Below are 25,068 nucleotides of genomic sequence, written 5' to 3'. Positions count from 1 at the left end.
TGTGTGTGTGTGTCTGTGTGTGTGTGTGTCTGTGTGTGTGTGTGTGTGTCTGTGTGTGTCTGTGTGTCTGTGTGTGTGTGTGTCTGTGTGTGTGTGTGTGTGTCTGTGTGTGTCTGTGTGTGTGTGTCTGTGTGTGTGTCTGTGTGTGTGTGTGTGTCTGTCTGTGTGTGTGTCTGTGTGTGTGTGTGTGTGTGTGTCTGTGTGTGTGTCTGTGTGTGTGTCTGTGTGTGTGTGTGTGTGTGTGTGTGTGTGTCTGTGTGTGTGTGTGTCTGTGTGTGTCTGTGTGTCTGTGTGTGTGTGTGTGTGTGTGTGTGTGTGTCTGTGTGTGTGTGTGTGTGTGTGTCTGTGTGTGTGTCTGTGTGTGTGTGTGTCTGTGTGTCTGTGTGTCTGTGTGTGTGTCTGTGTGTGTGTGTGTGTCTGTGTGTGTGTGTGTCTGTGTGTGTCTGTGTGTCTGTGTGTGTGTGTGTGTGTGTGTGTGTGTGTGCGTGTGTGTGTGTGTGTGTGTGTGCGTGTGTGTGCGTGTCTGTGTGTGTGTGTGTCTGTGTGTGTGTGTGTGTGTGTGTGTGTGTGTGTGTGTGTGCGTGTCTGTGTGTGCGTGTGTGTGTGTCTGTGTGTGTGTGTGTGTGTCTGTGTGTGTGTGTGTGTGTCTGTGTGTGTGTGTGTGTGTGTGTGTGTGCGTGTGTGTGTGTGTGCGTGTCTGTGCGTGTCTGTGTGTGTCTGTGTGTGTGTGTGTGTGTGTGCGTGTCTGTGTGTGCGTGTGTGTGTGTCTGTGTGTGTGTCTGTGTGTGTGTCTGTGTGTGTCTGTGTGTGTCTGTGTGTGTGTCTGTGTCTGTGTGTCTGTGTGTGTGTGTGTGTGTGCATGTGTCTGTGTGTGTGTCTGTGTGTGTGTCTGTGTGTGTCTGTGTGTGTGTCTGTGTGTGTGTGTGTGTGTGTCTGTGTGTGTGTCTGTGTGTCTGTGTGTGTGTCTGTGTGTGTGTCTGTGTGTCTGTGTGTGTCTGTGTGTGTGTCTGTGTCTGTGTGTCTGTGTGTGTCTGTGCGTGTGTCTGTGTGTCTGTGTGTGTCTGTGTGTGTGTCTGTGTGTGTCTGTGTGTCTGTGTGTGTGTGTGCATCACCACAGCCTGCAGCTGGAGCTTTAGCTGCAACACACTGTGAGACAAACTGCACACACACAGTTTGTTTGTTTGCTGATGTTTGAGTTCATAGAAACGTTGCATTTCAGATGAAATGCAGCAGCAATGCTCCCTTTATGCTCGCTCCTCTTCTGTAGGGCTAGTTAGACGCTCCACAAACACAACCTGCACTTGTTCTGGTGCTGTGTCACCTCCCACTGTGTCACAGTTCTGCAACACCTGCTGGTGATTAATAATCGAACAGGATTTGCCTTCACGTGTTTCTATTTATGCTCAGATCGGTTTGATGTTTGGAAGCTCACAGTGTCGAATAATGAACCGGCCCAAGTCCATTAAACCAACAGTGACGAGTCTGTTCTGAAAATCTGAGCCGTACAAAGTGCAGATATTTGTTTATATATGTAGGAAGGAAAAGCAGTAAAAAACAATCTACTCAAATAAAACACAGATGCCACATTTCTAAGCTCTTTTAGGGACAGAGTTCAATAACCTCAGTTTGATCTGAGTTAAGAAGCAGGAAGAGATGAGTCCAGTGTCAGAGGCAGGGAGCAGATCATTTGTAAGCTTCACTAAAGCTGTTTCTGTGATCAGTTGTGGGAGATTGATCCTCCTGTGAGGATTCTGACCGTTGGTGTAACTCAGGAGTGGAGACTGATTGAAATCAACATACTGACCCTGGTATTACCAGGTAAGACAAACTGAATATGCTGATCAATTATTGCTTTATGAAAAACATTCATTCAACACAAAGATCATGATCTCAGTTTAATATTAAGCATAGAAAGCATCAACAGCATGTTCAGTGTCAGAAGCTCCGCTTTAAAACGTGTTTCATGTTTGTGTTTGGGCTGAAAACTGAATCATTGCTGCTTTTATGGAAACATGATCAGAGCTTTGTGTTAATGCCCACGGGGAACCCACAGTTCCTCAGCTGCAGAATCGAACCTCTCTGGGCATCATCATCAGCACAAACTGTGCCAGCGATGGAAAACCACACAAGAAGCTCCTGTAGGTGGAGGATCAAAATAAACCCATCAGAGAGAGAAAACAGGTTCTCTGAAGAACCAGTGAATCCATTTAACGTCACACTGATCTGTCCGGTTAAGGGAAGAGAATCATCAGCTGTTACTGTGTGTAGTCTGCAGCTTCTCTGCTCTGAACATAGTCAGACACAAACAGCAGCGCCATCTAGTACAGTCGTCCCTCTGTAGAGGGCCTGTTCTTCAGGTTCAGGTAACTTACCTGCTCAAATATTCTCTTTTGCTCGTCACCTGCTCTGTGTTTCAGCTGCTGAGTTACACTGAACACCTGTGGTTTTTACTGCAGCGCAACAAGACCGACACCTGCAGTCAAAGATTAGAAAATAAAATACTAGTTGCTCCATATTTTAAAATAAAGAAAAAGTATTTTGTTTTTATAACTTCTGCATTTAGAAGTCGGAGCTCCAGCAGGAAAATGGTGACGTTTGTTGCATCATTTAGTCACAGATGAGGGTGGCCTTAAATCCAGGACTCGTGGAATAATAATTTAACTGTTTATTTACAAGACAAATCATGCAAATATAACTTGAGGCAACAATCCTCGTTTGGCACAATGTGCTCCACTGTTTGTTTAGTTCAGGTCCACATACAGTCAGGTAAACGAGGTCCTTCCACAGCAGATCCATTCACAAACTTTCTCCCAGAACATACAGATGCTCCTGCACAGATGGAGAAAGAAGGTGAGCTCCAGCCACGAGCACAAACTAAGCCAAAGGTCAGCTACACTAATGCTGTCAATTCAACAACCAATGAAAGACTACCAGCAGAGGCAGTGGATTCAGAAGATGGAGCACAGGTGTGCTTATAAACTCCAGGTGTGCTGGAACGAAGGGCGGGAATCCTGGAGAGACCCCGCCCCTGCAAACAGAGGCGTGGTTAACACAAGCACACAGAGAAAGGTGAGTAGGACCAGGATGATGGTGACATGTTTGTCAGCTGCAGGTGCAGGAACCTTTACCTGAAGATATTCTGCACTTCTTTACCCGTACTGCCAGACATTCCCAGCACGCCTTCACAACATGTTTAGGTGCGTCAAACATCTTACCTGCCACCAGCTGGTGATCAGTTCACAGTTCAGCTCTTCTCTACCTGAATATGCAGCTGCAGATCTGACTCACACCATGGTGTGCTGGAGCTGCATGCACTCACAGCAAACTCACAGAACACGAAGTTCATTACAGACAAACTGTGATTTCCACAGAAGTCCAATAACTAAACACACTGGGGTTCAGGTCAGGAAGGTCATTCCCACCAAGCGCCTCCAGGTGTCGCTGTCATTGCCCATGTGAGTGTTGAGGTTTTCTAGTAGGACCACTGAGTTACCAGATGGGACACATTCGAGTCCTCCTTATCAAGCCGAGGGGATACAAGGATACCACCCCAGCTTACTGTCTCTCATGGACGGCATCTGTAGACTGGAAGAGTCCAGGCCCTGTCCAGAGAACTGGTGCCGGGGGCCAGCATGCACTGGGGCGCTGGGGTATCTAGCTTCCATCTCTCCACCTCAGGCACTCAGGCTCTTTCTCCACCATGGAGGTGACACATAGGGCTGGGTTTTGATAATCGATTTATCGATTAAAGCTTGGATTACATGATATCGATTCATTAAAATCCTGAATCGATTTTTAAATATAAATTTATTTTTCCCGAAACGCCAGAATCTCAGGTTAAACCTCACAAAACTTCAACAACCACCAAAGATGAAAACAGTAAATGAGAGCAGGAACAGGCTTCTGCACAGAGACGTGAACACAAAGCTCGACCCGCCGACGCATCAGGATCAGCGAGCTGTGACTTTCTCAGCGACGGCACGGACACGGTCGGGGCTGAAAGCCGACAGCTCGCTGACTCTGTCGGCGGGTCGAGCTTTGTGTTCACGCCCTTTTTGTGCTGATTCTGAAGCTGTTAGTTTGATCTCTCTCCAAACAACATTGATCCAAACTACGCTTCACACAAACATCGTCATGATTCACTCTGACTTTTGCTGTTTTGCTTCCACCAGGATAAAGTCACACTTCCTGCACAGCTCTCTCTCTCTGTTTCCCGTCTAAAAATCTGTTTTCTTCATTATTCGCTTGCTTGTTACGCACAAGTCTGCCGTTGTTTACAGGCTGTCGGCCGCTGTTTTTTCCTTTTACTTACTTCCGAAGAGAAAACCTCATTTCTGCCGTTCAATACTGAACAAATTTAAACTTTAAATTATGCAAAATTGCAAAACGCTGTGTCTCTAATATAACTTTGCTCTGTTTCACTTCAGCAGCATCAGGTAATGTTCATAAGTTCATTAATGGTTTTCTTTCGTTTTTGATCGACTGCAGAATATTTTTATAAAATCCCAGAACAGGAAAATCTGCTTCATGTTTTTCTGTTTTATCTTCAGCTGCTTTGACACAAAGGCCTCTGCTGTGACGCTCACACCTTTGATAAAGTCTCACAAGTGTCAGCTTCCTTTTTATAGACATAAAAATATGGAAATGTACTGATGCATGATCTGAATTATAAATTTCTGACTGTCTGAGGCTAAATTTCCCCGATTCAAATCGAATCGTGGATCGAATCGATCCTAGAAATCAGTGAGAGTACCCAGCCCTAGTGACACATCCATGTCTCATAGTTGGCCTTGATAGCTGGGGATCAAACGGCCACGCCTCCATCCTTGAGCACACATTGCACCAGACTGCCCCTGTGGGTGGTGGGTCTACGGGAGGGTGGGCTCATCTCTCCTGGGTGGGTGCTACTTACCCAAGCAGGTCATACTGGTCCCCTCCATCATGGTAAGGTGGTTTCAACGTTAAATAATTACCATTTGGACATATGTGATAATAGAATACATAAATTCATATATTACTTAAATAATATATGAATTTATGTTGTGGATGGATGAAACAACATTACATATTCTACAGCTGCTATAGTACTAGTACATTTCACAATGTTTTAACAATACTGAGGAGAAGGTCCCAACAATCCAGGATGACCCAGATATAACTGCTGCAAACGACACTTTATTCTCGTCTGCTTGTACTTTTCAGCGTCTCCGTCAGCTGATCCGATCCACTGCTCTCTCCTTCGGCGTGATTAGGTGATGCTCACTGGCGCTGACACCTAGCGTCCCTGAAACCACACCCTAAACCTGCTGCTCCACCCATCCAGGGGAATGTTGTCAATGTTCTCGAGCAGATTTTATTTGTGAAGAAGTTCATGAAGTCATGCTTAACGCCACAGAGCTCTGGCTCTTTGTCGGCCTGGCTACAGAGCTGAAGAGAAACCTGGGATAATTATTTTTTTGTGATCAGTGATTTATAATAAGATGTTCTAGTTTTATGGAGAGCTTTTTTATAGAGCATCAAACTCTTCCTATTACCTGCTGCTCTATAAAAGCAACAGAAAACAGATTTCATTGATAAATTAAAGTCAACAGAAAGAACTTTGTATGAAAATGGAACATTGTTTGAATTTACGTCAGTTGTCACCACAACCCAGCAGAGTTTGTTTAGTTCTCTTTTGGTACTTCTGCATATTTGATGAAGCTAAAATCTGTGGTTAGTTTTCATAAAGGGACATTTGTGTAAACCTCTCCCACACAGGCCTTTTTCAAACACGTACCCTAAAGCAGATGACTCGTAAGCTGGAGAGGAAATGGCATCTCACAAATTTAGAGGATCATCATTTAGCCTGAAAAGCCAGAACATGAGTTAACTTCAATAATTACTTCCTCCAAACCATCAACGTGTCTTTTAGACCCCATTCCTACAAAACTGCTCAAAGAAGTCCTGCCATTAATTAATTCTTCGATCTTAAATATGATCAACCTATCTCTAATGATCGGCTATGTACCACAGGCCTTCAAGCTGGCTGTAGTTAAACCTTTACTCAAAAAGCATCTCTAGACCCAGCAGTCTTAGCTAATTATAGGCCAATCTCCAACCTTCCTTTATATCAAACATCCTTGAAAGAGTAGTTGTCAAACAGCTAACAGATCATCTGCAGAGGTTTATTTGAAGAGTTTCAGTCAGGTTTCAGAGCTCAGCACAGAAACATCACAACAAACTCATGACAGACATTTAGGAAGGACATCTCCAAGCTTGTTCCATCTGCACCAGCTCCAACTTTATACTTTTGCATTTTTAAAAAATCTTCTGTTTGGTAGCACCCTGACGTTTCTCCTTGTGTTTTATCGTTCTGTGATTTATAAAGGTTAAGATGCTAATCTACTAATAAATGTGCTCAGTGTTGGGAAGGTTACATTTTAAATGTATCCCACTACAGATTCTGTTACGTTACTCAATGAGAGTAACTATTCTGAATACTTTGGATTACTTAATATATTATCATGCTTTTTACAGCTACATGAATGAACTATTGCTGTGTGATTTATTACTGTTAATGAAGGCTACTCTCCACACCAACACCAACTAGATGTTTAAGCCTTAATATAAATGAGTAACAGTAGGTGGACGTTAGGTAAGGCTGCACTTTTTGCAGCGATCTCGTATAGAAACTATTTCTGCATCGGTCACATGTTTTCTTTCTGCTTTTTTGCAAATAATAACTTCACATTATTATTTGCTGCTAGCATGTTGTAATGCAGCCTTCAGTAATAGTAATAAATTACACAGCAGTAGTTCATTGGAGATACTGAAGTGGCGGATAACCCAGGTAGCTACCACAACTAAAACAAGCTAGCTGCAGCAGGCTAACGTTAGTTTACAGCCTAATAGAAAACTGTTTTGATCTCTTCCTTAATAACAGCTGTACCGGGGGAGAAGGTTTTTATAAACCCATTATGGCTTAAAGCATTATTAGGGGCGTGGTCTCTTTGACTGACAGGATGGCAACACAGACGACTGTAGCTGCTACCTGTCTGCAGGAGGAGACGGAGGTGATCGAGCCCAAGTGTGACAGTGTCGCTCCACCAGAAGGCTGACTGATCAAACATGTCCAGAGCTCCAGTCAGTGAATAAAGTTTTTCTGTTCCTGACCACAACCGTGACAGAGCCTAATTACGTCGGAGGTTTCTTCCTGTTAAAGGGAGTTTTTCCTTCCCACTGTCGCCAAACCTCTTCCTTACAGGGGCGTCTGATTGTTGGCGTCTGATTGTTGGGGTTTTGTCTGTATTATCGTTGGGCCTTTACTTTACAATGTAAAGTGCTTCGAGGTGACTGCTGCTGTTATTTGGTGCTTTATGAATAAAACTGAATGAGCTGAGCTGCTGTTGCTGATTCACACTCCTAAAAGGAATTCAGCGAGTGATTCAACAGCTTAAATTTAAATTTAGTATCTGCTGAGTGGTTACACTGACCATGAATAACATCACTGTAAACATCACCACAGTGCGGCAAACCGACCACTTTAGCATTAAACTACATGTATTTTCATGGAGCCCTTTAATAACTCAGAGATAGTGTACATGAAAATGTTTAGCAGGATGTTTCACAATGTGAAACAACAACAGGATGCAGCACGTGTAGATCCAGTGTGTTCACAAAACTCTAAAAGACAGACATGTCAGCTTTAATGTCAGCTTTAAATTTAATGAAGCTTCTTGCAGTCCAAACATAACCTCTGTTCTTCCTCTCATGTCCTCTTTCTCACGTCGCTCTTCATCTCCGAGTGTTAAAAGAATCAGTGAAAACTTTAAACATGAACAGAACCTGCTCTGCACCAGCTGATGGGCAAAGCATGAGTTACCATGGCGATCTAACAAATCACAACATGCAAAACACAAACAGGTCATCAGCAACATGTGGCTGCTGTACTCCATGCTGTTTTACTGTTTAGAGTTAGATGCCATGCTAAAACCTCACATCCTGTGTCTGCAGAGCAAACAGATACACAGTTTTACCTGCAGAGCAGAGCTGCAAAGGTCGCGCTAACATGACACACAGCAAAGAGCACATGTTTCACAGGGAGGGCGGCAACAGAGGGAAGGATCAGCACAGTCAGCTGGGGTCGTCACAGAAACACTTCACACAGAAGAAACCTGCTGATTGGACGTGATACAGCAGCTCGTACACTCACAGTGTGAGGGATGCATTGAACTCTGGTCCAGGGATATTTCAACAACACGACTGGAATACTCGGGGATCAACCCACCGACTCTTCAACAACCCACCTCCTGAGCCACAGCCGCCCAAAACACCTAAAGATCACCATTATCTAACAATGCCAACGTGAAGTTGATCCAAACTGACGGTGATAATTATCTGTAGTTTCAGTTATATTGTATTCATAAATTATATTTTGTAAACAAGTTCCTGCTAATTCAGTTCACTTTTATTTATATAGTGCAAAAGCACAACAGTCTCCCCAGGGCACTTTATACTGTGAGGTAAAGACCCGACAGTAATACAGAGGAAACCACAACAATCAGATGACCCTGTGTGAGCAAGCGCTTTGGTGACAGTGGGAAGGAAGAACTCTGTTTTAACAGGAAGAAACCTCCAACGTAATAAGGCTCAGGGAGGGGCGGGGCCACGACCGCTTGTGGGTAGGATTATGTGGATTTGTTTAATGAAAGAAAACCTAAAACCACCCTTCAGTTTTCCTTCACCCCGCCATGAAGAGGTGATCTGCAGTTAATAGATGATTTCTTACTTTTCTTTCTTTTTTAATACTGTTATGTCCTCGAGGGCCTGAGGCAGGTAACAATAGTAAGACTGCAAAATAAAAGGCCAAACTGAGTCGTTTGTGACATTAATATTTATTAAAAAGGACGAACTCGCAGAGAAAGCTACACAAACATACGAGCTAAACAAAAGGACACAAACTAAAATATCGAGAAAAAACAAAGAGATGGTTCAACAAACCACAGGAAGAAACTTCTGCTGCCGGCTAACTGCTCAGTAGTAGAAACAGAAACACCACAAACCTCACAGTCAACCCACACGAACAGCTCAACACTGACCAGGCAGCGCTTCATCAGCTCTTACACTTTGTTGTACTTGCTGGGTGGAAGGTTTGTGTGTGGGGGGGCGGGTCAGAGTGAGGATGAGCTTAGAGCTGGAAATCAGACACTTTCTGTTCAGATGATTTAATGAGCAATCATTCAAACAAGCTCATATTTATTATTGAATTACACTCTGGGTGTGTTTACGTGAGTGAATAAGCTGTTGTTGGGAACTATTTCAGCTTCAGTTTGACATTTTGTGGGACAGCTGTTCGTTATGTTTATGGAATAATCAAATATAAATTTAACACAAAACCAAAAACACTGAAAAGTTTGCAAAGTTTCTACAGTGTTTCCACTTTTCTTCTCTCACTTCTTCCTTCTTCTTCTTCTTGGTCTCCTCTCTGGGCAGACTTTCACTTCCAGCAGCTGAAACATGAACCACACCATGAGCTACAAACACGTAGACACAGAACAATAAACACCTGCATGTGTGTACACCGTCTCAGACGGCCTTGTTGTGCGTCCTGCGTAGTTTCCTCATTAATAAGTTCCTAATATCTGCCCATTGCTTTGTATTACTGATCCCTGTGAGTCCAGCAGTGTCGCTGTTGAGTTCAGTGCTGCTTCCGAGTCCTGCATGTTGGATCATAATGATGTCAGCCACACAGCAACATTTGACTGTTAGCCACCTTAAGCTAGCCTGTTACCTTGGTAACATCTGTCTTGTCTTTAGTAATTAGCTTTAAACATGATAAAGTTTGATGGTACCTTCAAGACATTTAGTCAAACATTTCTCTATGAAGAAACGTTTCAGACGATCTCATTGGGAACATAATCCGTAGCTATCAGTAGTAAAAGTTGTAGTCGTCACTAAACCCCCAAACCTCAGGGACGGGGTTATCCTCTGAGGAGCATGAATATAAAATCCCATCGTTGGTACTTCAGTCTGGACCAAAGCGACGCGCCAACAAACACCAACTCACACCGACAAACTACAAGAAGCACAAAACACATGAAGTGTAACAGAGTCTGGTTCAGATGTGTTGTAGTGACCTGTGACGCTGTGACGTGGTCCACTTGTTTCTAAAGCAGCAGAAGATCAGAACAAGGAGAATGAAGGGCAGACTCCTCAGGACGAAGATGACAGGCGATGATGAAGGAGCTGAAATTCACACAAAACAAAGTTCAGCTCTTCATTCGTTGCCCTGCAGCAACCAGAATTATTGTCTGAAGGCCAAGAAAACGCCTAAAAGATTCCAGTTCCTAAGTGGATCATTTGCTATACTGGACTTCTTGACTGTCATTTTTTATTCGATCTTTATTGTTATTATTGTGATTTATTTTTATTTTGGTTTTTTCTAGTTGAGTTATTACAATGCGAATGGACAGCACCGGGCACAGGAACGAAAGAGAGGTTGGGCGTTACCAGCAGTTTGTTTGATCACCTGCACAGAAAGACAACAAGCAAAAAAGAAAACAGCACAGCGACGACCAACACAGACCAACTGACGTAACAGTAAATAATAAAAACTGAATGTTACTGAGCAGCACGCAGGACTGATAGAGCACAGGTGTCAATCTCTGGCCCGCAGGCCAAATTTGGCCCGCAGCCTAATTACATTTGGCCCGCGAAGCCATACCAAATTACTATCAGAGCTGGCCTACTGGTATTATACAGCTAATATATATATTGTTTAGTATTAAGCTTTGCTTGTTCCACATTCAGTTTTTCAGCAAAACCTGTTTGAGTCCATAAGAAAAGATTCATTCTTATATCTGGAGGAAGATTTTTTTTCATATAAATGTTAGCCCGCGACTTTGTTCCAGTTTTGAATTTTGGCCCACTGTGTATTTGAGTTTGACACCACTGGTTTAGAGGCTCAGCCAACCAAGACAGAGTGTCTGTGACCTGTGTGTGTGAGCGCGCTTATGTTCGTAAGATTCCTCCATGTAGGTGTCTAATAGTCCCCGCCCCCCAGGTCATGAAGCAGGCACGGAGGAGACCTGGCCCCCAGAGAACGACAGCCCAAGAAGAACCACCTAGAAAGGAGCTGAGGAGAGCTCTGGATGGGAGTCACCGAGCAACCATGATGCAGAAGCTGCATCGATGAGCCTGCGGTCTCTGCTGGCAGCCAGTTATGCTAGAGTGACCTGAGCCCTCGGGCCCAGAGACCTGAGGTCCGAGGTCCCTCCACGCCCCAGAAGGTGCCCTACCGAGCCATGTAGCCAGCAAACCTCTGCCAGATAACAGCTGGAGTCAGCACGGCCCGTTTACAACCCTCGATGTCGACATGTATTTAAAATTGAGATGTGGGCACCGGCGCCAGAGATGACAGATGTCTGCCCACCCCCAAGGCACAGTCGCAACTGAAGTTAATGTGATGTCACAAGTGTGCACCACTGCCCTCTGTGGAGTGTGGGAGACGCTCCACAGAGGGCAGTGTCCATGCTCACACTGAGACGGACCTCATGTCTTTACCTCCCTAACTCAGAGTAATGTTATGGCTCGACTCATGTATGATAAGACAGCAGCCGAGCTTTGTAACGTTGGTGAAGAGTGTGTTCATTAAAGGATGAGCACTGTGGAGTTTCCAGTACCAGTGTGGTCGTGAGTGCGTCGCCTCCTCTCAACCACTGAGTCTAACCCACGTTACAGTGTGTCAGCTCTTCCTTCGTTCTTTATCATCACCGTAGTTTCACTACAACAAATGTGTGACAGCGTTTAACCTGTAAAAGACGACATTCACATATTTTGGAGGCGCGCTGGTCACCTGTTCACTTACTGGAGTCTGTGTGGTTGTTGTTGTTCATCGTCTTCTCTCCGACTGTGATGATGGTCCCATTTCCTTTAGCCTCAGTTAAAGATGGAATCTCCACAGTCACTTTACAGATGTACGTTCCTGAATCCTCTGTTCTGATGTTTGAAATGTTCAAAGGTGAGCAGGTCTTTGCCTCCTTTTTCAGAGACCCATGAGATTGATTTAATTTGGCCTCTCTCTTAATGACTGTTTGATTTTTCAGCCAGTTCACTCTGAATCTTTCAAACGTTCCTGCCCAGCAGCAGGTGATGTTTACTGTCTCTCCCTCCATGACAGAAACATCTGGACTCTGGGTCACAACAAACATGCCAGATGAAACAGCTGCAAGAGACACAAACCTGTGAGTTATTATCATAAATAAAGGCGCCATGGTCAGGTTCTCTTTTACACAGATCATTTCACCACATGAAAAACATCACACCCAGACTTACAGACATTAAGTCATCACTCACGACCAAAGAAATCGATGAGAAAGAAATTTCAGAAACAACTTAGCTTTGGAGTTTTCAGTGTAATGAGATAAATACGATATTAAATCAATAAGCTGTGTTTCTACTCACGCCAACATGAGGTGCAGACAGAGGTGAAAAGCAGGCTTCTCAGTAAGAGCTTGATGTTCTCACACCTTTTCATCACCGTTGCTTCATCTCTCACAGCTCCTCTGTGGAGACCCACAGCTTCTGTTCCTCCCTCAGACAGCACTCAGCTGTAGAGAAGTTGTGGTTTAGACCACACACCTCTGTCTTCTCACGGCTGATGAAGGCGATTCAAAAACACACTTTTATATATATATAAGTATAACATCAGAAAAGAATGAGTGCAAATATATTTATGCTAAAAAAGCCTGATAAAAGCTGACTTTGAGTTGGCCTCTGTATCATACAGATGTGGTTTCCACTCTGACACAGCGAGCTCCACAGCGGCACCTGCTGGCCACTTTTAGCGACACAGACAATGCAGCGTTCTGAACAAGACTACTTGTTATACCAGATTATCAATCATTGTGATCAACACGTGTTGGATCCCAAAGAAAGAAAGCGCTGAGATGGGGAACAGCGATGTCCAGATGAAGCCTTGAAGCTTTCAACTGCTTCCAAATAAAAAAGGTGTTTGTTCTGGAGATGTGCACACATCGCCCCCTGCTGGCCAAAACATTTACTGTCATTTGAACCATTTGTGATGGACTCCTGGTTCTACTGTACCAGTGTGAGCACAGGAATGGTCGCTGCCTTAAAACCACCTTAAAACCAGTATAGGAAGAAGGAAAGCCAGTGGAGGCTTTGGGGAATGTCCTCGAGTGGTTCAGATTTTATTTGTGAAGAAGTTCATGAAGTCATGCTTAACTCCACAGAGCTCTGGCTCTTTGTCGGCCTGGCTACAGAGCTGAAGAGAAACCTGGGATTAGTTTTATCTAGTTTTATGGAGAGCTTTTTTATAGAGCATCAAACTCTTCCTATTACCTGCTGCTCTATAAAAGCAACAGAAAACAGATTTCATTGATAAATTAAAGTCAACAGAAAGAACTTTGTGTGAAAATGGAACATTGTTTGAATTTACATCAGTTGTCACCACAACCCAGCAGAGTTTGTTTAGTTCTCTTTTGGTACTTCTGCATATTTGATGAAGCTGAAATCTGTGGTTAGTTTTCATAAAGGGACATTTGTGTAAACCTCTCCCACACAGGCCTTTTTCAAACACATGTTTTAAAACAGATAACTTGTAAGGTGGACAGAAATGGCATCTCACTAATTTAGATTTTGTTCATTCAGCCTAGAAAAGAAAAGAAAAGTTGCGAATCCAAATCCAAATTACCTCCTCAGTTCTGCAGAGGCCTGGTAATGAACTAATCATTTGATCCATGTGTGTTGACCCAGGGTGAGATCTAAAACCTGCCCTAGAGGCCTTGGGGTTACCACCCCTGCCTTAGGCAGTATCATTAGAAGACATAGCATACATTTTCACTGCTATGCAGATGACACCCAGCTCTATCTGTCCATGAAGATAGCACATATCAATTACTTAAGGTGTGTGAAAGTCTTAAAGATATAAAGACCTGGATGACCTGTAATTTCCTAGTTCTGAATTCAGACAGAACTGAGGTCATTGCACGTGACCCTAAATGTCTTAGAAACTTGGTTTCTAATCAGATATTTCTTGGTTCATGGATGAATTGATTCTATGCTTGAGTATTTTGAGGTTGTTGTTTTATCATTTTACCATATTAGAGAAGCTACTGTGTGAACATTGGATTGTCACACTAAAACCTCATGGTTGCAAAACTAGCAGTGGAAACAGAAACAGCAGCTACACGGTTCTTTCAATTGTAATTTGATTAAATTCACTTCAGTTCATTAAACTTGATTTGAATTTAACTGAACTGAATCGACAATGTTGCGTAGAGATCAGGGGCAGAACTCCTGGACCAGACAGGGTGTGTTCCAACTACAGGGAACTCACACTCCTCCTTCCTAGTGGGTGATGGGATCCCCCATGCTGCCCTTTGTCACCGATTCTGTTTGTAATTTTTATGGACAGAATTTGTAGGCGTAGCCAAGTGTCGGAGGGCTTTCACCTGGGTGGTCTCAGGATCTCATCTCTGCTTTCTGCGGATGATGTGGTCCTGTTGGCTTCATCAGGTGAAGGCCTCCAGCGCGCCTTGGAACGGTTCGCAGCAGAGTATGAAGCAGTGGGAATAAAGATCAGCACCTCCAAATCTGAGGCCATGGTTTTCAGCCGGAAAAGGGTGGAGTGCCCACTCCGGGTCAGGGATGAGTTCCTGCCCCAAGTGACAGAGTTCAAGTATCTCGGGGTCTTGTTCACGAATGATGGGAGAAGGCAGCAGGAGATCGACAGACGGATTGGTGCAGCGGCTGCAGTGATTACCGGTCTGTTGTAGTGAAGAGAGAGCTGAGTGTAAAAGCGAAGCTCTCAATTTACCGGTCGATCTACGTCCCTACCCTCACCTATGGCCACGAGCTGTGGGTAGTGACCGAAAGAACGAGATCTCGGATACAAGCGGCAGAAATGAGCTTCCTCCGAAGGGTGGCTGGCCTCTCCCTTAGAGATAGGGTGAGAATTTCAGCCATCCGGGAGGGGCTCAGAGTAGAGCCGCTGCTGCTCCACAATCGAACATTAAACCCAGACTGGAACATTTCCAGAATTGCATGTTCATCCAGGAAGGACTTTAGTTGGGTAGTTTAGATAAAGAAGGCATCATAGAGAAGTTTGACAAAACAGAACAGTTTACATGTTTTCATCAAGAAATGGACAACCCACCCATCCATCCATCGCACGGCAGCGCCTTGCAGGAACGCACAGTTTAGTAACAAAGTCAGTTAAAACAGGTCAGAAAACACTGCATCACCAATTTCCAAGTTGATGACGGATACAACAAGATCCAAAGTGTGCACATGTTCCTCAGAAGAACTATCTACTGATTGAAATAGATTAAAAGAGTCCACTAAATCTAAAGAGTCCTTCACCAGAGGCTTCTTAGGACAACAAATGTGGATATTAAAGTTCCCGACAATTAAAACTTTGTCACATCTTAGCACAATTTCCCCCTAGAGATCACTCAAGAAGTCACTTGAACACAGTCGCTAATCCCATGGGGATTTTAAAAACAAAGAGTCACATGGTCACAGTTCTCAGAAGGTTCTGGACTCACCAGGAGACATCCAGGATTCAGTAATGATTGATATGATTGATCTGGCATTCACCAGACCCATCCAGAGGGCAAATACATCCAAAACAGCAGAGGTGAGGGGAATGCACACCCGATGCCACAAGTTCTGGAGATGTGCTCCTCACCAGCGCAGGTGTAGTGGGTAGGAGCGTGGAGGTAGAATCGCTGGATACCAGTCAAAGACAGGTATCCAGCCAGGAGTTCACCGGATCCAACTAGCAAGGATTTCTTTTGGGCCAGGATAGCTATGACTTCACAGTCAGAGCTGCTGTCTGTCACACTTCATCCAGGGAGGTGATCCTGGAGGTTGGTAGATGAAAACCAGTATCCCTGTCATAGTCTGTGTGCAGGCAGGCAGGAAAAGGACCCAAGTGCAGGACTCTTGGAGGCAAAAGTGAACCTAAAAAACCCTCAGCTTTATTGCTGGCCAAAATACAAAACTGAAATAACAAAGGAACGGAGCACACCGGCAGAAATGGTGGTACGACATGACAACGACCACTGAAGGACACACAGTATAAATACAGACAGGAACACAGGGGAACGAGGAGCAGGTCAGGAAACACAAGGCACAGACCTTCAAAGTAAAACAGGAAATCCATAGACAAAACTCAGAGGCACTGAACTAAACTTATTTTACACACTAGAGATAACAAATTAAAATAATAATACAGAAAACATTGAGTCACCGACCCAGGGCTGTGACAATCCAAGAATGGGATGGAACAATCTGGCCCCTCATGGTGGAACTGTACTAGTTTGACAGCAGACAGATGAAGCTCCAGAACTGTTTGCCAATCGTACACCAGCAGAGACTTCACATTTTGCAGGCCACACAGAAACAACAACAAAATGCAAAGTGGAGAGGGGACGCCATGGTAGAAAGCACGTGTTACACGTGGTGTCATCTTTACTGCAGTTGTTCAGGTCAGAGAATTTATGTGATCAAATTCTGTGATGATACAGCCCGAAGAGCTTAGAACACGGGTGTCAAACTCCAGGCCTCGAGGGCCGGTGTCCTGCAGGGTTTAGATCTCACCCCAGGCCAACACACCTGAATCACATGATCAGTTCATTACCAGGCTTCTGGAGAACTTCAAGATATGCTGAGGAGGTCATTTAGCCCTGTGAATCAGCTGCGTTGGAGCAGGACACATCTAAAGCCTGCAGGACGCCGGCCCTCGAGGCCTGGGGCCCGTTCTTCGTACGTCGCTTACTACATCCAAGATCAAATGACACATCCAAGATCAAATCATCGCGCTAACCGTGAGCTCGCTAATCCGGTTCCCCGAACACACCTGCTGTTGACGATTACTACAGCTGGACGCAGGAATGTGACATCACTGGGTGTCGTAAAAGGGGCTACGCATCGATAGTAGAAACATTGATCGGCAACCCGCTGATTGGTCGGCGAAAATGTCCAAGGGGCGTGCTCGGTATTTTCCGGCAGCAGAGCAAGAACTCATGAGTGAGGGATTTCAGGAGTTTCAGAGTTTAATTAAAACGCAAGAGAACACTGCAAAGGCTGCAAAAGCAAGGAGCGAGGGCTGGCAGGAAGTTGCTGACAAATCAAACTCGTAGGTAATTTAATAATAATAATAATAATGGATTGGGTTTATATAGCGCTTTCCAAGGCACCCAAAGCGCTTTACAATACCACTATTCATTCACTCCCACATTCACACACTGGTGGAGGCAGCTACGGTTGTAGCCAGGCTGCCATATCGCGCCATCGGCCCCTCTGGCCAACACCAGTAGGCGGTAGGGTAGATCTATCATATGACACTATATTGTCCAATATCATATGGCATTATATTATATTATAATATGTTATATTATATCCCCTTTCACATTAGAGCCACAACAGGACCCACAAGAACATGGGAACAAGTAAAAGTGGAATACAGGAGTATTCTACAGAATGGTAATATTTATCTCTTAGATTGCTTTGCGTCTCTTGGCAAGGTAATACTGGCCTGTAATACTCTGTTAGTTTGTTCATAACAGCAACCAAGAAAAGGGCAGAGGAAAAAAAGACAGGTGGTGGTCCTGCACCCCCTCGTCAACAAGTTGGTTAAGTAAATAATACCCTCACGGGAATATCGATATCTCTCTATGAGCACACTGTCGCGCTGAGCTAAAGGATCCTGTCTGTCCCGCAATATACGCTGGATTCTGAGGACTCTCCTTATCAATCTTGCACCTTCCGCAATGGGTGGCTCGCGTAAACGGACAGGACATGGCTGCGACAGGCTTCCCAAATCCACCTTCGCTTTTATAGCCGTGGTCTCTCATCTTGATTACACGAAGTAATTTACAATTACTACTCTGAAATATGAATTACATCTGTAATAATCACATACATGTAATAGAATGTTAATAGTACATTTCCCTTTTTTAGGAAATGACCTGTATGTATCTGTATGAAATCAATAAAAGGATCAAGTGCTGCATTATCTTTAGTTACATTGATAATATTTATTTATGGTGAAACAGTGGAAAAATATCGCTGTTGCTTTCGTATAAATGAAGCGGACATACCTGCGTGGCCGCGATCTAATCCTGTTTACATAAAGTAAACCTGCTCCCCAGCAGGTTTACGCTTACGGCTCTGTTGCTATGACAGCAAGTCCCGGATGAGCTTCGGGGAACCGACTGATCCAGGATCACGCGAAATCGTCAACAATCTAATCCGGCTAACTTACTTAGCGAGGTACGAAGAACGGGCCCCTGGAGTTGGACACTGTGGCTTAGAAAGAGAGCAAAACATGTTCCAGAATGTAAAAACTGTGTTTAGCCGACTTTCTGCACTCACAGGACACTTTAGCTGATGAAACTATTAACACATGGTGTGTTACTACGATGTCTTCATGCAGGGATGTAACTGTGAGGTTAGGGGTGAGGAACCAGATGTGTGGAAATACACTTTACTTGACGCACTTTTTTTCACCCCTCAGACTGGTGAAGTGTTGTGAGGAGGAAGCAAATAACTGATTGTGATGTAGAGGTGAGACAGAAACGCCAACATGAGCTATACTAAGCTATCGACGTGCTCCAGGATTCCTATTTATGATGAAAATCCAGAAAACATGGGTAAGTGAAGTTATCCTACTCAGGGTGGAGGATCACTGGGTGGAGTTTAGTTTGATATTTGGGATAGTAATTAATTCCTGAAACAAACCAGCAGCAGCTCATCTGGACAGATGTTTGGTTCAGAGATGTTAGATTGTTCCTTTATGTTCGGTTTGAAGCCTGATTAGTACCGAGCAGCATTTAGAGACGTTTTCACTGGAGACGAATGCAGTGACTGAGTGAGCTGCTGTAGACGAGGGAAGTTTATTTAGAATCAGAATCGCTTTATTAATCCTGAAGGAAATTATGGGTTACAGCAGGCAGCACGCTAATGGTGCATGCACACTTACAAAGGAACCCTCTGAACAAACTTTACACAAACATCAGACTGGGAGACGTCAGAGAGGTAGGCTGACAGGAAAAAACAACGAAAATACATAACATGAGGTGAGAGGAGGAGAAAAACACTCCACTCAGACTGAGCTCCTAGTGGGAGAACAGAAAAAACACCCCAGCTCAAAAAGCACATGACTGTCAATGCACCCCAGAGACACAAGACAGCAACAGGGGCGGGTAAAGGTGAGAGCCGGTGTAGACGGCGCGTCCGGTCCTGCAGCATGTCTGCGCTGGTCCAGTCGACCGCCATCTGCCCGGGAGGAGACAAGCATCGAAGGCGTTTGGAACGGGAGGATGAGTGTGTATCAGTGTGTGTGTCCTGAGTTTAGCTGAGACCGTGTCCTTCGCCCTGCCAGGCTAAGTAAACAGTCCTCCAGCCGACCCAGGTGGCCTTGCGTCGGGGAGGAACAGACTAAACACCGTCGTTATCAGGGTGAATTTGTTTTGTTCAGCCTTGAGGCCGATATGGCTGCATGGACAGCACGGTGACTGAATGCCTCATCAGCCTGTTTAGTTTCAGATCTGTGTGTTACCATTAATGATCTCATATATATTTGGACAGAAGCCATTTAATGATTCGTGAACAATTCCTTTAAATTCAACATGTATTCTGATGATAACATTACATTTAACACAAGTCCACATCGATCCATATGAGGACTCGACCGGCTCTCTTCAAACTCTGTCAGCATGCTTAACTAACCATAACTCTGATAGTGTTTGGGACCAATACAAACAGCACTGCAGAATTATTTCTACAAGAAACGAAATCAGCTTCTCAGTATCTTGCTGAGGTACAAAATCTGTCAGTTAATTTATATTTCTGTGATGTCAAAACGATGCTTCAGTGCCCTAAATTCAAAATGTCAAACTATATATAGCAACAAAATTTGTGACTGATAAGAGTGATAAAAAGAGTTCATCTCTCCAAGTGAGACCTTTAAACAGAGCTGCACCAACCTTTACAAGCAGATGTAGACAAGAAGTTAAGGTAGAATTTTGTGGAATCGACTCTGGAGTTTCTATTCTCAGTTACAAATAAACCAGCCAGTTAAGAGAAGTAAACTGAACCGTGTATTGTGTGTTCAGCCCTGTGATTTGTAGCAGCTCTCATTTCTAGAAATCTGTTGAAATGTATTAAGCTGCCCAAAACCATGAATCTCCAGAGTTGGGACCAGGAAGCAGAGTTGCAGTCGCCTCTCTGCAGCTTCTCTCCTCCTGTTACCCCCAAACCCCGTCCCCTCAGGGCAGGGGTGTCCAACTCGAGTCCTGCAGAGGTACCGTCCTGCAGCTTTTAGACACATTCTTGTTCTGACACACCTGAATCAAATGAATAGCTTGTTGCCAGGTCTTTGCCAAACAAGAGGTAATCCAACCATTTGATTCAGCTGTGTTATAGAGATGCATCAAAAAGCAGCAGGACCGCAGCTCTGCAGGACTGTGTCAGCTCGCACACCTAAAAAAAACGAAACCAAAAAACTGCAAAAACATTAAAAAATACCAAAAAAATCACAAAGAAAGAAAAATATAACGTCCTGCACCAAGTGATAAAACAGTGAAATATGGATTATTGCATCAGGCCTCTCTCTTCTAAATGGTGTTGGCTCTTTCTGTGGTAGTGGGACACTTCCTGTTACAGCACACAGTGGTGTTTTTGTAGCCATTTCAATGAAAAACGTACTGATAACTTCTTATTTCATAGTGTAATCATCACATACTTTTTTCCAAAGCACAGTCTCTGTTGATTCGCTCTGTTTTAGGGATTCACTACAAAAAAACTCTGGATCATCTGGATCAGAGTTTTCTCAGACTGACTTTTTCTTTTCAAATATTTATCTATTGCCATTACGTGCTGCGCTCTCTCACAGCATGACTATTATTTCATTTCTCTTTCATCTTCTGTTTTACTGGCAGTTTGCAACCCATTTAATTAGAGCAGGTGGTTGTACTGCCCTCTAGTGGAGGGATTAAGTTCAGATGAGGATTTATTGGCATGGCTCAATGGCCCGAGAATAGGGATTGGGCTCAAGCGCAGAACCAAAACCGGAGGCTGAATGACTTTTAACAGTTTTTTTTACGTGTTTAGTTTTTAGAAAAATTACTTAAAAGCAACATTTTTAATGTCAAACAATATCCATGTCTGACCAAATGCAGCATATCTGCTTTAAAGGGTTTAACAGCTTTTCGATTAAACATTTTGGGTTCAAAAGATGAGAAGTGACCCACATCAGGGTTGAGACTGATAGATCGATGAATTTGAAGTAATAACTGTATTTGAAGTGAGTGATCATGACCGGCTAATTCTCACTGACGTTCTTCCAACAGGTGAGCTGAGGATCGTCCTGTATGGACAGAGTGGACAGGGTAAAAGTACTCTAGGAGGCATCATCCTGGGCAACAGAGAAATATTCACTCCTGATAAGGACTCAAAGAAGTGCCGTAAGGAAAGAAAGACCATCACGGGTCGAGACGTGGTTGTTGTTGACACTCCAGGTCTGTTTAAAGTAGATGATGATGGAAAGGAAGTGGTGGAAGAGATCAAGCGGTCCATCAAACATGCTGAACCTGGTCCTCATGTGTTCCTGTTCGTGGAGAGGTTTAAAGAGATCTCACAAGAGAAATTAGACGCACTGAAGACTTTTCAGGACACGTTTGGTAAACAGGCAGTGGACTACACTATAGTGGTGTTCACCACTAAAAGGAAGGAAATCGACGACGCTTTCATGCAGGAAACACTGAAATCCCTCAGAAGATTAACCGATCAGTTCCAGCAAAGATGCTTTGTTTTTAACATTAGAGACGAACAACAAGGGTCTCAACTCGACGAGCTGCTGGGGATTATAAACAAGATGACGGGAGAAAAATGTCAACCTTTCTACACGTCTAAGATGCTCCAGGAGGCTGAGGAAGCTCTGAAAACACGAAAGGAAACAAAACCAAAGCCAGAAGAAGAGTGGCGCTCTTTTTATGACCGGTGTGGTTTGATTGGAATGGCTGTCGGCTGTGCAGCAGGGTATTTTATTTGTGGTGGCGAGCTGACGCCTACAACAGGAGCTGGGGTTGGAGCTGTAGTTGGTATGATGCTGTTCGTGGGAATAGCGTTTTTAGGCGTACTTGCTAAAATTAAACTTCAGGCATGATGCAGATAGATTTCAGACAGCGTCAGTGATTTTGTTGCTTACGCTGATCAGACCAAATCTAGTCTAGAAACCATAAAGATGTATGTTTAGGTATTTTACTTTATTTTTGAGTAAAGTTCTTTATTCTAAAAGTTATTTGTTCAGTCGGCTGCTGACTGGTTGAGCTTTTCAAAACGAGTCAAACGCAGTTAAATGTTCTATTCCAGGAACAGTTCATAAGACAGAACCAGCGATTTGCAGCATAAACAACTAAATATTTTCTAGTTACTGCTGTTGCTTCAGTGTACGTGCAGGGAGAGGGTTCAGGGTTCAGCCTGGGTTTGCTTGAGACACACGTCAATAAATAAGCAACAAGATGCTTCAAATAATATTTCTCAAATTTTGGCTTTCACAGTCTTTCCTTTTGGGAGTCTGAAGCAGTTAAAATAGGATAAAAAGAGGTGGACGTGAATCAAAGCCCTTTTACAGGACTGTTTCCTGATCCCAACTCTGGCAGAACTTTGACGGCATACTGAGGGAGGCTGGGAGTCCGAACGGACGGTTGGTGCCTATTGTAGTGTTAATCCCCAAACCAGATGGTGTGCACCGAAGGTGAAGGGAGCCATCAAGCTGAAGGATCCTGTTGGGCTTGGGGACTTGGAGGCAGCTGCATATACTGGCAGAACAAGCAGAACAAGGCTCGGTCAGTGGCTGAACCAAAAACTGGATGCTGGAAGATTTCAGTTGGGCCACAGAACAAGACTTTCGACATTCTTTGCGTGTCTTGAAGCATTTATACCGTCAGTCGACTAAAAAGGGGAAAGCAGTGCTCTGCTCGCACAGTGTATAGCAGGATAGGATGGTGTTAACCTCAACTGAGGGTAAAGTCGGGCAGTTGAAGGAATGCTTTGAGGACCTCCGTAGTATCCCCCTTATCCCCAGGCTGGTCACTGAGATAGTCAAACATCTCCACTGAGGTGACCAAGACTCAGGTCCTAATGGCTCTGGATGTTATAGGACTCTTGGTTGATACGCCTTCGCACGTGGAGATCTGAGGGGGTGTCTCTGGGCTGGCAGGCTGGGGTGCTGCAACCACAGGGAGATCGCACACCTCAACCTCCCTGGGATCTAAGATTGGGAACTGGAAAACAGAGTTTGTTCATTAATCAAAGCTACATACAGAATACAGGAAGACTGGACGCCCCCTGGGTGAGGTGAGCAGACCCAGAACATGCTGAAGAGTTTTCATGTCTGGATGAGATCGATTAGGTGGCTGGAGAAAGGTGCTTCAACGGTCACATGCTGTAAAAAAGTTTGGTGTTGTAAACAAATATATAAACATAATCCATTACCTATATTCTAATGCATGTCAGACAGCATTTCTACTCACATACACATGTAATCCAGTATTTGTACTCTATGTTAGAGCATGTTCTGTAGTCCAGAGCATGAGCACATATGATCACAGTCACATCTGTCCTGATGTGAACCCACAGGCTCGTGCTGAGGAGTTTGGTAAACAGTCTAAATGATGACTGTTATTGTTATTGTGTGTTGTATTAAGTACCAGCTCTGCTTTGGATTTTGTGCCTGAACTTGTTGTACAGGAAGTCCTGACCTTGTGCCTTTGAGCAGCAAACACATGTGAACATGCAGACAGACAGTGGGACGTGTCTGCAGACGTCTCCCTGTGTTAGCAGAGGAACATGTCCGTCTCATAGATGGACCGAGATCAGAGGTCAAAGGTCATTCTCCTGTACATGTCGGACTTGTTTCACTTGTTGCCTTTGTATAACCTCGTGCATGTAATAAACAGAAGTAGGTTCTTGATAACCTGCTGAAAGACAGACGTCTTCTTCTCTTTGTGTCCTGATAGTCTCTGAGCTCCAGGAGCTCTCCACAGGAGAACGCTCTCAGATGTCCTCCTCTGGGAGACTGGACGGGTTGACCTGTATCGTTCACAGCTCAGAGTGCTGCTATGGAAGCACCTCAACCTGGTTCTAGGATCTGGTTTGGAGGTGTGGGTGGGGGGGATAGGGGCTCTCTACAGTCTAGAACTTTCCATGTTTCTCTTGAATGTGCTGCTGCTACCACTCAGTCAAAGAACCCCACTGATAATTGATCATTATGGACCTTTTTTCTTTCATCCCTCATCAACATAGTTGAAAAAATGTTTATAAACAACTGAATGAATATTTTTTAACTTGTAGACTTTACGATAAGAACCAATCACAGCACAGAGAGAGCTCTGAGGATCAGCAGTGACTCACCGACAGTTTCAGTTTTAGTTCTTGTTGATCTCACTGCTGAGTTCGAAACTGTTGACGTGATGATCAAAATGATTGTTTATTTTAGTATTTTATGTATTATAAGCCATAAAATCCTCTCTGCACTGTTACAAACCCTTCGTACACTCTTAAACACACTTTTGTGACAAATCTTAGATATTCAGTGAAGAGGTATCACCTGAGTAATATGGCATCTGTGAAGCCTCTTAAATGTGTGAATAAATGAGAATACCTTGGTGCATAGACTGGATCAGTGCTGTGCTGTTCAGCTATAACATGGTATTTATATTGTTATTAATGTTTTAGACTAGAAGATGCTTATTGCACCACAAAAATGATTAAATTCTAACAACATTCAAATAGCCATAGGCAGCATAATAATACATTTCACACAATATAAATTTACTGATAAATCTGTGGTGACCTCCAAAGGCGAACCGCGATGTTGCGTGGGAGTACTGCACGTCCTACTGCTGAGAGGCATTGATGAGATGAACTACTTGACGTCTCTTTTCAGAGCTGAGCAGAGACAACATGGGAACATTTTTGTTGTTCCAAAATGTCAGAAACAGATTTGTTCATAGTTGTCATCCTTTTCTCTGAAACTCAGGGAGCGAGTCGGAAGTT

General features: G+C 43.9%; 3 protein-coding genes across 3 annotated transcripts in view; 2 read left to right on the top strand and 1 right to left on the bottom strand.

Moving 5' to 3' along the window:
* Positions 1 to 8,937: 8,937 nt before the first annotated feature.
* Positions 8,938 to 12,552, bottom strand: LOC146576811 (uncharacterized). The gene is made up of 4 exons (XM_085272716.1): positions 12,442 to 12,552; positions 11,846 to 12,202; positions 10,116 to 10,224; positions 8,938 to 9,488 (listed from the first exon to the last, which is right to left on the bottom strand). Exons 1-4 carry the CDS (start codon positions 12,512 to 12,514, stop codon positions 9,476 to 9,478), a joined length of 552 nt encoding a protein of 183 aa, XP_085128842.1. The 5' UTR covers positions 12,515 to 12,552; the 3' UTR covers positions 8,938 to 9,475.
* A 5,522-nt stretch (positions 12,553 to 18,074) lies between these two features.
* Positions 18,075 to 25,068, top strand: part of LOC146576805 (GTPase IMAP family member 5-like) — a 65,624-nt gene continuing 58,630 nt past the window's right edge. Inside the window, exon 1 of the mRNA XM_085272338.1 lies at positions 18,075 to 18,279. The gene's annotated coding sequence lies outside the window, so the exon portion shown is untranslated. The remainder of the gene's footprint in view (positions 18,280 to 25,068) is intronic.
* LOC146576810 (GTPase IMAP family member 4-like) lies at positions 18,629 to 22,397 on the top strand. The gene is made up of 2 exons (XM_085272715.1): positions 18,629 to 18,659; positions 21,360 to 22,397. The coding sequence occupies exons 1-2, from the start codon at positions 18,656 to 18,658 to the stop codon at positions 22,172 to 22,174; spliced, it is 819 nt and encodes a 272-aa protein (XP_085128841.1). The 5' UTR covers positions 18,629 to 18,655; the 3' UTR covers positions 22,175 to 22,397.

Source organism: Mchenga conophoros, linkage group LG4 (genome assembly GCF_057382185.1).
Source record: "Mchenga conophoros isolate Kocher_MC1m ecotype Shallow Benthic linkage group LG4, M_conophoros_male_GT1.1, whole genome shotgun sequence".
NCBI lineage: Eukaryota > Metazoa > Chordata > Actinopteri > Cichliformes > Cichlidae > Mchenga > Mchenga conophoros.
This window is presented reverse-complemented; position numbering and strand designations above follow the sequence as displayed.